General features: G+C 39.6%; 1 protein-coding gene across 1 annotated transcript in view; it reads left to right on the forward strand.

Moving 5' to 3' along the window:
- Window positions 1–14,523, forward strand: part of LOC122984006 (mothers against decapentaplegic homolog 3) — a 30,226-nt gene extending 15,703 nt beyond the window's left edge. Inside the window, exons 2-8 of the mRNA XM_044354245.1 lie at window positions 5,611–5,804; window positions 6,147–6,281; window positions 7,062–7,187; window positions 8,009–8,221; window positions 8,425–8,562; window positions 9,638–9,782; window positions 11,724–14,523. Coding sequence (XP_044210180.1) covers window positions 5,611–5,804; window positions 6,147–6,281; window positions 7,062–7,187; window positions 8,009–8,221; window positions 8,425–8,562; window positions 9,638–9,782; window positions 11,724–11,847 — 1,075 coding nt within the window. The 3' untranslated portion in view covers window positions 11,848–14,523. The remainder of the gene's footprint in view (window positions 1–5,610; window positions 5,805–6,146; window positions 6,282–7,061; window positions 7,188–8,008; window positions 8,222–8,424; window positions 8,563–9,637; window positions 9,783–11,723) is intronic.
- Window positions 14,524–15,326: the final 803 nt, after the last annotated feature.

Raw genomic sequence — 15,326 nt, forward strand, 5'->3', positions numbered from 1 at the left:
TTTGGGGTATTTAGTCATTTCTTGCACAATTCTACTTGTATCGGGACTTCATGATTGATTGAATTTGCTGATTTTTTTCAGGCATGTTTTTGTCTCATGTGGTAATGTTGAAATGGAAGGCGCTGAAACAATTATTTTAGTTATCAATTAATCATTAAGGTCGTTTTTCAAGCAAAAATGCCAAACATCTCTTAGTTTCAGCCACTCGATCTTGAGCATTTGCTGCTTTTACTTGTCTTGTGATAGTTGCTATAAAGTCCTTGCACCCTGGAAAGTCCTACGGACAGGATCAAATAAATAAAGTGAGTACAAGTGAAAATATGCAGAATCTGTTGGTTCTTTCACAGTCTTAAGTGATAGAAAGTTAAATATCCTCCAGTACCGGAGTTTTGTTTAGTTGTTTGATGTCATCACCTCGAGTTATAAGAATTTTGATGTTTTCACAAATTTTTCAGTTTTCTGTCATTTTATAGACCAAATTATTCATTGATGATATAAGAACATAATCTGAACATGAACCGATAATTAGAACAAATGTTATTTTACAGCCCTCATACTCTTTTTTTTTTATCACAATTACCTTTTATTACCTTTGGGTCTTGAACAGTTGGACAAATCAAGACATTTGAAGAAGCCACCTTGGATTTTGAGAAACTGTGATGAAATTTTACAGACAAAATGAACAACCAGTTAATTAAGAAAATAATCTGCAGATTTTTTCATAAAGGAAGTAACAGTTAGTTGCAGCCCATACACATACTAGATATATCCAGTACATACCACACAATTATCTAGTAACACATGCTGAAATCAGCCCTCTCCTTAAATCAGCGTTAAATTATACATTGTTCATTTTCATGGATTTGAAGCAGTTGGCATTTTTAAAAGCTAAATTTGTCAGTATTGCAAAACAAAATCAAGGTATTCCTGTATCATTCCTATCTATCCATATATTTTAGTGTGAGTTGAGCCGTAAACTTAAAGTCTGTGGTGAGTTGTGTAGGCCAGTTTCTGCTGCCGTAGGGAGGAGCTGAAGGTTGAAAACTGCTGGCCTGGATTCTTGGAAGCCCTCGGATCCCACCCATGTCCTTCAAATCTTCAGTCTGGAGCTAACACACACAAACACAGACACAGGAGCCCAGCAGGGAATTTGGGGTCATGGTTCTTCCCCCCTCTGCCTCCCCCTGCCACATAGCTGAAGCACTCTGAGCTCCAAATCATTTTAAAGTGTTTTTCAGGGTTTGAGGTTGCCTGTTTAGACAGTGCTACTGGCTCGTCCTCTAAACAACAGGCTGAGGCTTGACGGCGGCGCAGGAGTGGTTTTTTTTACTGTCCCGGAGGTGTTTCTCATCAAAGTCTCATTGAACATGCCGTCATAAATCTCTTCAATAAAATGAGCCATTCAGATAGAGAAGGGTAAAGTGCATGTCTGGACATGTCGTGTTCACAGTGTTTTGTCTGTTGCTGTTTGTTTTGCCTTCTTGTTTTCTGTAGGTAAACAGAAATAAATCAAAGTACCGTATAAGAGAGTGAACTGACATGGCCTGTGAACATTGCAGAACATACTGTACCATTTAACCTGTACCTGCGGAGATAGTTTCTGAGTACTGGTAGCACGTATTGCACGTATCAAACATGAACGAGAGCGCACGGGCAACGTGATACACATTCCTGTGGGCCGGTTTCACAGAATTCCAATGATCAACATTTGCGGAAATATCTGCTTACAGAGGCAAGTAAACATGATATAAACAATTAAATCAATTAAAATAGTTTCAAAATCAGTTTTTCTAAATGTTTTACAAGAAAGGAAATGCAGTCAACATGTTTGTTAGACCTCACACTGTGTGTTTTGGTAAGAATCACTGAATGTAAACATAATTCTTGTTTGTCTTCCAGAAAACAAAAAAAAAAATTTAGGTTTAAGCCAAAATACAAACTACAAGACTCTTAAATCCTCACCGAACATACTCACTGCATCACATGTCACACGTAAAATTAGTTCAAACCTAAGATTTAAGTTCATTTACTTATTTATAAGGACATTTCACATGAATCAACATTTCTGTAAATGTGCCAATGTTAGCCAGCTGACTAATTTTCAACCTCAGTCCTTTGGCAAGATGTTCTGAAACCAGTGAATTGATGGTTAAAAATTACAAACAGGAGATAACAAGACACCATAATGACAATAGCAACAATATAAGCATTGCCAAGACAGCGCAGAAGCCGTGCAGAGCAACAGGAAACAGCAAAACATTAGTACACTAACACATCAACAGTATCCACTATTTCTACATGTAGCCACGCAAGCAAGACAAGACAATGAAACAAAACAATACTGATGGATGTGTGTAGACGTGCAGAGCAACAAAAAGCAATTAGACATAAATGAAATATGATCATCACAATGTGAATCTTGATTAAATGTTAAAAAATGCAGTTACACCTAACACATGAGCCATGCAGAGTTGTAAGACACAACTGTAGAGGATCGTACCACTTTGTTAATAAAGTAGTAGATCAGTCTTACATACCCAGGTCATGCAGAGCTGACCGTAAGGCAACAGGCAGATGACATGGGACAAGTTAGCAGCAAGTTAGCCAGTAATAACAATAATAATATACAAAAATACATTTGCAGAAATTCCCGTAACAGAAATAAATGTGAAGTCTGAGGCTCAGTTGGAAGTTTGGAGATTTATAAGATACCTTGAAAATGAGTCATAATGGTCAAACGGGGGATATACTGTAGCTTGGCCTTGAATCGCGTTTTGTGTTTTTGACATTACTGTCTGTCTGAGGATTGGTCATGTCGGTCGTCCTTACTCCTATAAAGAAGAAAGTGTTACTAGTATTATTAGTGTGACTCAAACCATAACTTTACTGTAACCCTTCTCTTCATAAATACTGACTGGAAGGGGCTTTACAAAGAAAAGGACACTAACCCGGACGCCAAATAGCCAGTAATGTCACTGCAGTTTGTGTATGTCTGTGTCAGCCCACGCGGAGTCTAGCCCCACCAAACACCCACTCTGCAGGGGCATAAAACACATACCACTGACATCAGATCAGTCCCGCCTGACCATTTAACACATCTACAGTACAGTCAAAAGACTTTTTCAGCTCCAAAGAGCAAGGGAATACTTAACACAAGAAGTGCAATAGCTCTACATAAAATATTCCCTCTTTAAAGCTTATATTGTGCAATTTTTTTGTGGATACTTTGAGGCATTGTTATTTTTGATTGCACAGAATGTGCAATGTCTACATGTGATCACTGTTCCTCTTTGCAAAAGCACTTTTCATGTGTTTACCTCGTGTTATCATGAGTTTTGGATAGTTTATTATGGTTCACTTTTTTTTTAGCTGGTTTTGTGATTTAGTTATTTCAAAACTGATAACTTTCCTCATGTTCTCTTTTTTTTTTAAAATCCATTTCCTGTAAATAAATGTTGCAAGTTGTGTCATTAGGTTAAATATTAAACAGTGTGACAACATCTTAAGTGACTTTTAAAGGCAACTTAGATTCAAAGAGGCCTGAATTGCTCATGTGTCAGTCACAAAATATGCACTAATATGCCAAGCACATGAAAACTGCAACAGCATAGAGAAACAATGACTCAAGTAGACCCTCACGAACACTCCAAAAAGACACTTAACAGAATAAACACTGTGCTATGACCTCAAAAACTGAAGACCGAGGGCTTCACAAAGACAGCATTTACTGCAAGGTTTTGTATGTCACTACATAATAACACAAGGTGTTCCTGTTTTGTTTGTCCACTCTGGACAGATCAAAAGCTGCATAGTGGACTAAACACTGTTTGCCTTCAGGCGCTCTTTGATCAGACACCAAACACTTGTTTTTCATGAGCTATCGCTCACTTTATTACAACAAGGACAACATTTATTTTTATATTCTTAGTCACGATATAACAGGTTATAATTATTATTATGTTTGCTCACTTCCCTTTTTGATGTGTCAGCAGTGATAACGAGTTGTTGCTCACTCTGAGAACTTCTGAATGTGTTAGATTCACTGTCACTGAGGACAAGGCTTAACAGAGATAATATAATAATACACTGTCACTTAAAAAACATTGTACCACAAGCAAGATGACATTTCTGTTTCAAAACCTTATATTTGATGTATTATTGATTTACTAAGTATGTGTCATTTCATCTTGTATGGTTAACGAAGCTTTGATATCAACTTTCAGTTCTCTAATGTTGACTACTGGACCACTGAGGTGTTAAGTGCCAAGAAATTGCTGATTTTTTTTTTACAAACTGTAGAAATTTTTAATAACAATAATAATTTAATGTATATAGCACTTTTTAAAAACATTGTTTACAAAGTGCTTAACATTGTCTGCACATTTATGAAACAAAAGCACATATAAATGTTTAAAACAAAATACAGTGATGCCCGTAGGAATAAAGTAAATGAAAAGAAAAGGAGATCAGTAGGGAGTGCTAAAAGATAAAAGACAACATCACATAAAAGCACATCTATAAAAGCACGTTTTTAGAAAAGATTTAGATCTTCTGGCAGGCTATTTTGGCAACGGCTTTTCAGCCATTGGACGCCTGTAAAGGGGAATCTTATCATATGAGGTTTGACAGCTCTTATTCATGATTCATGATTAAGTGTGAATAATCTTGGCATTGACCCCCAAGTGACACAAACTCTCCAGGTCTCACTCTGAGGCTTTTAAAGAGGTTTTTTAGATTCTGAACTTCACCAGCTTTCATCCAGTGATAGCGTGCGTCTTGAATTGTATGCTTCTGTATGCTTGCTTGCACATAAAGTACTCAGACACCATTTTACAGTTTCTAGACACCCTTCCCCTCCCCTCCCCCCCACCCAACACACACACTCACCCCAGCCCCCTTTTAAAGTACAGAAGCAGTGAATAAAAGCTTTTGCCATGAAAAATTAAAACACCATTCTTCGCTTGTCGCTCGTACAATGGTTGACCCAGATGGGGCACCACTGAGCTTTCAGTCGTTGGACAGTACACAGCCTTGTTTTTATTTGGAGACTGACATTTGTCCTTCTAAAGGGCTTTAGCTTAAGCCTTTGACCCTTACTCTGTATTTGTGTGTGAGAGTGAGTGGGTGAGACAGAGAGATAGAGGGGGCATATGTGGTCGTTGCCTCTTGCATAAGATGATGAGCGTGTTTTTTTTTTTTTCCCTCTTTCAAGGGTCATTGTCCTCAGAGATTATGAGCTACTACCCCATTATGTCAATCAGAAGCATAAAACTAGCACTCATTACTATCTGACAGCCTAAATCATCATCCTGCCAGCATTATTGCATACCACATGAGTGCAGATGTTATAAAACACAATGAAATTCCCGTCGGTTGCTGCTGGTTTATTATTAGACATCACCTCATAACCAGCGAGAGCACAGCTGGGACCCTTCACAGAAGCCCCGACTTAACAACAATGTCAATGTTTGATATGTTTTGGAGGACAGAATACGAAGACACCAGTTTAATTTTAATTCCTCTTGAATGAAAACGCTTGAAAAACAGTTAATTTCAAACTAAAGCTCACCGTTTACTGACAGACCTCTCTTGATTTCCTTCCATCTCAAGGTCTCTGGATGGCCGCCTGCAAGTTTCCCACAGAAAAGGTCTGCCCCACGTTATCTATTGTCGTCTATGGCGCTGGCCAGACCTGCAGTCCCACCATGAGCTGCGGGCGGTGGAGCTGTGCGAGTACGCCTTCCACACAAAGAAGGACGAGGTGTGCGTCAACCCCTATCACTACCAGAGGGTAGAGACGCCAGGTATGATATTATGGAGTGGGCTTATCTTCTCTGTAGACAGTTTTATGGTTCTAACATGTTTTAAAAAAACAACTTTTTCCAAGAATTCAAAGGATAAAGTTTTATTGTTTGTACAGATCTTGTTTTTCAAGATGGACTTTATAGACTTGTTTTTATCTAGAAAGTTGTATCCACTTTTTGCTTTTTCTCTCCTTTTCTGTTGTGTCATTGCATCACTTCATTCTTCTGTTATTCAGTTGTTTCACATTTTACTTTGATTTATAATAAAGCATATTTTTTTACTAAATACTGTTTTGTGTGTGTGTCTGTGTGTCTCTGTCTGCCTGTTTGTCCATCATACAGTACTCCCTCCAGTGCTGGTGCCCAGACACACAGAAATTCCCAGCGAGTTCCCACCTCTGGATGACTACAGCCATTCAATCCCAGAAAACACCAACTTCCCCGCTGGCATTGAGCCCCAGAGCAACTACATACCAGGTACCATCATGCTGTCTAACACCACTCACACTAAGTCTCTATAGCAAGGACACGTGTTTCTCCTGCACCTGCGACACAGGGCTGACGCGTATGGGATTCATTCACATTACCCCTTTGTCAAGCTGTTAACATTGTACCTGGGTCATGGGTAATGTAGTGATCCATGTTGTTGTCTGCTCTGGTTAGTCAGCTAATCACTCATCTTTAGTTCTTGGACACTAGACGACGCCTTTACACTTCCCCTTTCTGAGAGTTTGGTGTTGAAGGGGTATGAAAGTCCTTCAATGTTCTTTTGTAAGATATTTCATGTGGACCAGTAGTTGTTGAAAAAGTCGGGACCCTAATGTGGGTTACCCACATAAGGGCTACAATGAGCTGAAGTGTCCCTGTGTTCATAAGTGTTCTGTAGCTGTATCCTACAAATTTCAAATTTGTAAATAATATTCAAACAGCAGAGAGTTTAGAGAGCTACTACAAGAACATCCAGTTAAATTGATATTAAAAAATAAACCTCTAAAGACTCATATTCCCTCCCTTTTCTTAACTAATGTTTCACTTTTTTTGTTGATATTATTTTTGATATGTAAATTATATTTTGTTGCTCTTGTGTTTGTGACAATCTTGCCTGTTGGATATGTAATTTCTTGTTTTGAAAAGGTCTGTATAAATAAATCTTTACCTACTTAGAACACAGATATGCACCAGAGATATCTATCTTAGGAAATGTTTCCATAATTATGTTTTTTTTTTTGGTCTTGTTTTGGTCTGTGTGTGTCTCAGAAACGCCACCACCAGGCTACCTCAGTGAGGATGGCGAGACCAGCGATCACCAGATGACCCACAGCATGGACACAGGCTCCCCAAACCTGTCACCAAACCCTGTTTCACCCACACACAGCAACTTAGGTAAAGGACTGTGTGTCTGTGTATGTGTGCGTAAGTGTGTGCTTGTGTACTTTTCTGTCTGCCTGCCTTTGCTTGTAGACAAATGTTTCCATAGTGCATTTCCCAAGTGGGAATTCTCCGTTTGATTTGACTCCATTTTTGTAAGAGGAAACCAGGTGATGAAAGAAGCCTTTGTCTTCCCTTCACCGTGTGAGCTGTTAAACAGGCCAAGACACTATTCAGCCCACACTAACATCAATGACAATATCCTATGTTTATTCTATCAGGACGGAAAAACGCCAGGGGTCTTGGCCGGCGAGCTACTGGTGAAATAACAAAATCACAGCAGTTTCATTTGGCAATGCCGTCCAGCTCCGTTCTGTACTTCAAAGCCAAGGACAAAATGTTGAAGTTGTTAGAGAGTCGCCATGTTGAGGGGAAAAAGAGCAAATTACCAGAACCAGATGAAGTTACTGAAAACTATCATGGATAAGCCTGTAATTTGACCATTTTGGCTCCAGCGTTCCACCAGTGAGGGTTGAGTTTCCACATTTTGTCTCGTTAAAGCTTCTGGGAAACAGCGTATGGGTTTGACATTTTGTGACGCAAGCTCAATCTAATGTTTTCTTTGGTTTGGTAGTGTTTTCTTCCCCGCTACATCTACCGCTACCCCATTCTCTCCCCACATTCACCCTTTTTCACTCTTCCTCACCATTGTTGCCCTTCATTTGGATTTTCTGTCATATTAATTATATCTTGCCTCTTTTTCTCTGTTTCGTATTCTTCGTTTTCATATTTGATTCAATGCAAGCAAACTGTCACTTTCTCCATCTTTGTATCAGATCTTCAGCCAGTGACATACTGTGAGCCGGCTTTTTGGTGCTCTATTTCCTACTACGAGCTGAATCAGCGGGTAGGAGAGACCTTCCACGCCTCGCAGCCCTCGCTGACAGTGGACGGTTTTACGGACCCCTCCAACTCAGAGCGTTTCTGCCTGGGCTTGTTGTCCAACGTCAACCGCAATGCAGCTGTCGAGTTAACACGCAGACACATTGGTAGGTGCTGCCTCGGCTGAGATAATGATTCTTTCATAATCTCACAATGCGTCTTCACCTTCTCACAATCACACTTGTATTTCACTTAGAGTATACCGATAGTAAAAAATATATTACTCTACGTTTGCAATTACTGTTCACTTCTTCAGTGCAGTATGAGTTTTATCTGAGGAGTTTGTTGTTCTGTCTTTGCTTCCTTTAAGGACGCGGTGTGCGACTGTACTACATTGGAGGAGAAGTGTTCGCTGAGTGTCTCAGTGACAGCGCCATTTTTGTCCAGAGCCCCAACTGTAACCAGCGCTACGGCTGGCACCCCGCCACAGTCTGCAAGATCCCTCCAGGTATGTGTCCAGCAGACAGAGATAGAAAGTTTTGGGAAAGAGAGAGACAGAAACGGGGGAGAGAGAATCGAAGACAGAAAAAGAGGGGAGAAATAGAGTTGGGAGCGAGGGAGGTTGGTAGAAAGAAAAATTGAAAGGAAAAAACTGGAAATAATGAGTAATGTGAGCAGCTGTGGCTCAGGAGGTAATCGCCAAAAAATTGCAGCGTTGGCTGTTCAATCACAGTTCCTCCTGTCCACATGTCAAAAGGTCCTTGAACAAGACAATGAACTCCAAATTGTTCCCGATGGTCAGACCAGCACATTGCATGGAAGCTTGAACCAGTAAATGAGAGGCCAATTGTAAAGCACTTTGAATAAAAGTGTTATGTAAATGCAGTCCATTTACCAAACAGGCAGAGGTCAACATATACAAAAACAAATTAGCTTTTTCCACATGTTCATAAGAAAAGCCCAGTATGAAGTTGTTGTTGAAACCTGTTGTTTCATGGGTGAGTGTATTCTCTGTGGGTCGAATATACTTCAGCACTTCTCTGAGCACTTTCTGTGTCTGTGGCAAAACTGACTTAACATTGGAAGACCTCGCTAGTTAGCCAATTTAAGTTAAGTCAATTATTTTAAATTGATGATTCAGAAAAGATTTACTGTGGTTGTATTTTTGCCGCTGTGAACATCATTTCACCATCAGTCTGGTTATGTCTTCTCTAACCAAAGTGTAATAAATAAAAAGTCTTCCTCTCCACAGTGTTCTGTAGAAAACTATTAACATATGATTTTTAAATTTAAGAATGTTACATCTATAAGTCGTAAAGGAGGCTCGTTGACTAGAAGAACAATGTCGAAAACATTCATTGCACTTTGTTGTCTGAGCCTTTGCAAGGTATTGAACTGGTTTTTGAGCTTCAGACAGTTAAACTCAGAGTTCCCACCCATGTGTAAGCCAGATCTCCCTAACAGCTGTTGGGGAGATCTGGCTGTTTTCGCAGTGTGTCCCTGTGAGACCAAGTTGAGCGAAACCTGATTTTTGGTTGAGTCTTAGTTGTCTAATGTTCTGTTGCTCGGTTTTTTCCTCCCAGGCTGTAACCTAAAGATCTTCAACAACCAGGAGTTTGCGGCCCTTCTGGCCCAGTCAGTCAACCAGGGGTTCGAGGCCGTCTACCAACTCACCAGGATGTGCACCATCCGCATGAGCTTCGTCAAGGGTTGGGGAGCCGAGTACAGGTAAGCCGCTGTGACCTATCAGCAGCTTGTTTAGTTTCTAATCAGTAAAACCAACCACAACACAGCTTAACTGCTTAAATGGTGACAAATCTCACAAACAACCTGTCAGCAACATTATCAGCTCTGTTGTGTGAAGATCAAATCCTTAGCAAATGTCCTATGTAAATGCAGACAATACAAACAAACAGACAGTGAATCACATCCCACAATCCAGCCGCCCCCGCTTCCAGGCATCTGCTCACACTCTGGTGAATCCGGTGTATGACGTAGCCAAACCCTCATCAATAGAAACAGGCCCCAGTTGGCACGCCAGACTATTTTTAAACAAACACACATGTGCTGTGTCAAAAAGAGATGTCAGACTTTCCCTCTTCCATTCCCTCCCTGTTTTCCACACAGTCTGACTCACTGATAGTAAGAAAAGAGACGGAATGAAAAAGGGGAGCTGATGATTGGCTAAAAGTTGGCTCTGCAACAGGAGGTTTCCACAAGGGAGAAACCTTTGTGCTGTGAGCAGCTGCTCACCAGTCCTGTTCAGACCGAATGCTGACATGTGGAGACACTTAAAAACAGGATTCAGGTTACTGGACCAGCCATGCCCTCCTCCCTCTCCACCCACACCTCACTCTCTCTCTGTCTTTTCCCAAGCTGACCGCTGGTTGTTGTTTTAAATCTTTTGTCCCATGAGCTCCTCTTTTTTTTTTTTTTTAAATTTACTGGAAAATAGACATCAAAATGCACATGAACAAATGTAAAGATGAATGTACGATCTTGAAAAAATTGAACTATAATTGTCGCACCTGATTTATTCAGATAGAAGCTTCCTATCATTGTAATCTAGAGGCAAAGTCATGCAACTGTCTCAGTTCATCTGGTTCGCCAAATCATAAATCAGACGATGTTAGATGATGTACAGATACATTCTGTCTGCTGTTGTTGCTGGCATTGACGGGGGGGTTTATGTTATTAGTTGTTTTTTTTTAACTTAAAGTAGCTCATTCAAACTGCTGCAGTACATGAGCTTTGGTTCATCTGCAGCGTCCACTCCACACAACTGTCTGGCTGACTACACGGTTGTCAAAATGTGATTGAGTCAGAAAACAGTTCAACATCGAGGCGAGTCAACCAGTGGCAGAGCAGAGAGGAAAAAATTACACTTAGTTATCACTTTGTCAGGCATACTGGAAATAGAAACTTTTTTGGAAATCTGACCCTTCCTTTCAGAGCACACAGCCTGCATTTTGGACTACAGTCTGTGCTGTGTTTTCTGCAGCTGATGTTGATCTTTTATTGGACTCTTGAGGCACAAGAGCTGTCACTTAACTCCACCCGCCTTCGTACATATCGCTTGGAACACTTTTGCCTTTCCTCTGCTCTCCTCTCTGTGGGGAAAGCAATACGGGTTTTCATATAAAAGCTGCAGGGAATCAAGCAAGAGCCAAAGGATATGGAGATCACGAACTCGAATGTCTGGAGAAAGAATGTATACTTTATCTTCTCTGTTTTTTGTTTTTCAACAGCCTTTTAAAACATATTTCTTAAAGAAGCTATCAGAGGAGCAACCTTGAAAAAACTTAGGACAGTCTAAGCTTTTTTAAAGGTTTATAGAGCAAAGGTAACAAAGTTTTACGAAACACAACTTCCCAATTTAATTTGCACTTTAGGAAAGGGAAAGAATCACATATAAGAGATGATTTTTTATTACTACTCAGGCTTATTTGAGATGAAATTTATCTTAAATTTATTTTTACTGGCATTAAAACTCACATAAACCTGCACTCATCCAGTTTTGCGGTTTGGCTTTTTTTTGTTTTCCAAGGCTTGAAATAAAAGAAGAGTAGTTTTGCTTTGATTAAACTAAACTTTGTACATTTATTCACACAAAATCCTGCCGTCTTGAGTTCTTCACATCTGTTTCTGCTCTCCTTGTGTCTCTCCCAGGCGACAGACGGTGACCAGCACCCCCTGCTGGATCGAGCTGCACCTGAACGGCCCCCTGCAGTGGCTCGACAAGGTGCTCACGCAAATGGGCTCCCCCAGCATCCGCTGCTCCAGCGTCTCCTAGGGAAAACCCTTCATTCATCCAGCCACATCCTGTACACCACATCTTCTGTCAGTGACTAAAAACACAGACTGCACGCAGATGAGAACGGTTACACAAGTACAGAACGATGACGAGCCCCCCCACCCCACCCTTCCCCTTCTTTCAGCCAATCCTCAATCTATTACTTTGTCCTTCCTCCCCACCAGCTGTCAGTAGCACTTTTTATATACATGTTGTTTGTGGCAAAAGGGGACAAGTGCATTAATGCAGTACAACGTTAGTATGATCTCCACTTTTTGTCCATAATTATTTTGATGGAAATTTTTACCTTTGATATGTTTGGCAACCACAGTAAGTGCCAGAAAGGCTGTAACAATGGGAGGAGGGTTTTTTTTTTTCAATTAAGAGATTCTTATTTTCTTCATTATTTTGTTGAAAAACTCATTTTTCATGATTTTCATGTTTTTGTACAGACGTTAAAGTGAACAGTGGAATTTTTAAAAAAAAAAGAATTTAATTTTTTAAGCATTAATAACAATTTTGTAAAGCATGTGTAAGATCATGTTAAATGCATTTCACTTGACTTTGTTTCTGTATTTGGGCATTTGATAGGTTATGAAGACATTTACAAATGTGACCCAGTGAGATGGATTGAAAACACATAATTTCATGGAAATGTTCAACCAGCATTTGTAAACACTGTGTGAAGAAATATACTGTAAGCCTAGTAATGATACTGGTTTAGGGCTTCATACTGTCAACTTACACAGCTTTTGTTATGACATGGTGTTTAACTGCATGTGCTTGTTTGGAAGGAAACAAATTATAAAGAAAGCAGCGGGTTAGTCTTCAAATTAAACTTTTGCCCCATCTGAGAGCTGTAAACTGTATACAGAGCAGAGTCAACAGCAGCTGAGTCTCTTCTAGAAGTCGTATGTGACACAACTTGTCAGCCAACTCTTTGTATAATTACTAAAATAATCAGTGGTCATTCCCCCTTCCTAAATGTGGTCCGTCTTGTTGTAATCAGTCCAAATCTCCTGCCTGCATGTAGCTGTGTTTGGGCAGTAGATTTGACTCACTGACAAGCCGTCTGATGCTTCAGAGTAGAGCAGAAAGGAGTAACAAATATTAAAAACCCGTAAATTAGTACTTAAAGACATTGGCATACATCAAATGCACTTTTGTTAAATAATATTCTAGTAAAGCGATGTTGAGAAAGTACATTCAACCGCAGTTAGTCTGCTACTCAGAGTGAAATTTATATCCTGCACCATGTACAGGAAAGCTTTGCCAATTTGCAAAATACTTTTTCAACTTTGTGTTGTGTAAAAGGCAGCGTATTCTCAGAACTTGAAAACATCTCACACGCTATTCTGCACATTTCTACAAATTTACAAACTGAGGAGACAACATACAGCAGTTTGCATACTTGTGACTGATACGAGCACTCTGCCGAAGGCTTTGAAGTGTGAAGAGAGCAGGAAGATGCTTTTTGTTATTTTCATTTTCTCTCTCAGCAGCCCATAACATTGGTCTCATCTTTAGCCATCAGTGATATTGACTTTTTGCACACTCAGGACTGTAAAAAAATGCAGCAGAATTATGTACAGAAACAGTGAAAAGGACAGATGCATGACTCTTGAGACTTTAAAGTCTATTTTGCTACCAATTATTTTTGTAGGACAATAAGGTGATAAATGTTTTTTTTTTTTTTTTCCGCTCCAAGTGTTTTTGCATGACAAGACAGAAATACTGCTGGCAGGTTTGTGGATTAACAACCTTGTATTTTTCTACCTGTAAAGATGAGGCAGTTTCAGTACAAAGCACAGCTTTTTACAAAGGGAAATGTTTAGATAGATAGAGGCATGTAAATAACAGTAGCTCCTCAGAATCTGATGTCCCTATGTTTTTAGGTTAAAGTACATGTAGTATATACATGTGTTATTATGTGACCATTAACCTTTATAATGTTGATGGTTTTGCCAGCAGGAGAAGTAAAAAAAACAAAACGTGAGTTAAATTTGGGGAAGAGCTAATGCTGAAATAGAGAAGCATAGTCTTAGCTTTGGTCCCGTTTCCTCTCAGTCACCTGCTGTGTTGCAGGTGGTTGGATTTCCTTCTGGTTCCAAAACACTAGACAAAGACACAGTGGGTGAACATGGACAACATTTGAATCCTTTTACAGTACTTATTTACATTAACTCAGCGTTTGATGTTAATACCAGCCCGGTGGTGCTAATATTTAACATTTGTTGGGACTCATGAGAACTGCAAAGCCATGTGATTTTACTCTTAAAGCTGACAGATTTTGATCTCTTCAAATGATGATGACTTTTAAACTGTCAAATTACGATTGTTTCAGAAACAGTAGCATCTATCAATCTGAGACAAGAAAGCTCTGTGTGGAGCTTCTAGTGTCCTTGAATGCAGCAGTCCTAATCCTAATGGGCTCTTTAACCCCATGGTCAATGTAATTACCCAATAGGGAATATTTTACAAGCAAATTGTCATTTTTATACACTCTTCAAGTAATAGTGCTTGTGTGTGTTTTTCCCCCTTTGTTTAAATTGTTCACTGCAATCGTTATTAGTTGTGATTTATGCTTTTGTGCTCTGAATTGGTCTTTTTAGATGTCTTGTATAAAATTATATCCTTTATTTTTCTCTGCCTATAAAAAGTTGATGTGATGCTTTATATTTTTGTTTATTATTGTTGGTGTATGAATAAAATCTATATCTTGTGGTGATACCGGGGCCGACGTGCCAAGTACGAGGGAGACTGGTTAGTAAGAATCTTAAATGTCAAACCGCATCTTTATTTCAGTGACCTTTCCATCGGATTTCAAGGTTATGGAATAACAACATTAGAAATCACAATTACCAAGTACTAACTTGATTTTATAGCTCGGCAAGTTTTGGTAGCATGAAATATACTTAGAGGCAGTTTTTACATGCTCTGTCTGGAGACATCTCAGGTTTTAGTCCCTCTGTCTGTTTCCGTCTGTAGTTTGGGGATTTCCTAGTCTGTGGCTGTCCTCAGAAGCAGACAGAAACAGTAATTACAGGCCCAAAGCAGACACTCTGTTGTTTCTCCACTTATTGCTACATTACAAGCTAATGCAGACCATAACCATCTCTGCTGTCACAGAGGCACGGCAAGGGTTTGAATATGAAGGCAGGCTTTGTTTGTTCGATGCCCTTAAGGTAAAAGGGGGCAACTTGCCAGGCACTTCAGAAACCACTTCACTGTGGTGACAAATAGTTTGGTTGCATGAGAAAATCAATTGTTGAAGCAAGAGGTTAGGCTGGGCCTGAGCCAAGCGGAGTTTTCATCCTGCTTGTTCACTCTTCTTTGATTTATGGAATCTGAATGCATTAAAAAGCGGTTAACGCACTAGCAAGAGTCTCCATATTACGATTTTATACAGTCTACAAAGATTCAGAGTGATAAAATCCAAAGCTGAAGCAGCAACTTTACATTAAATCTCCACCACAGTC

The sequence above is a fragment of the Thunnus albacares genome, chromosome 1, assembly GCF_914725855.1.
Source record: "Thunnus albacares chromosome 1, fThuAlb1.1, whole genome shotgun sequence".
Classification (NCBI taxonomy): Eukaryota; Metazoa; Chordata; class Actinopteri; order Scombriformes; family Scombridae; genus Thunnus; species Thunnus albacares.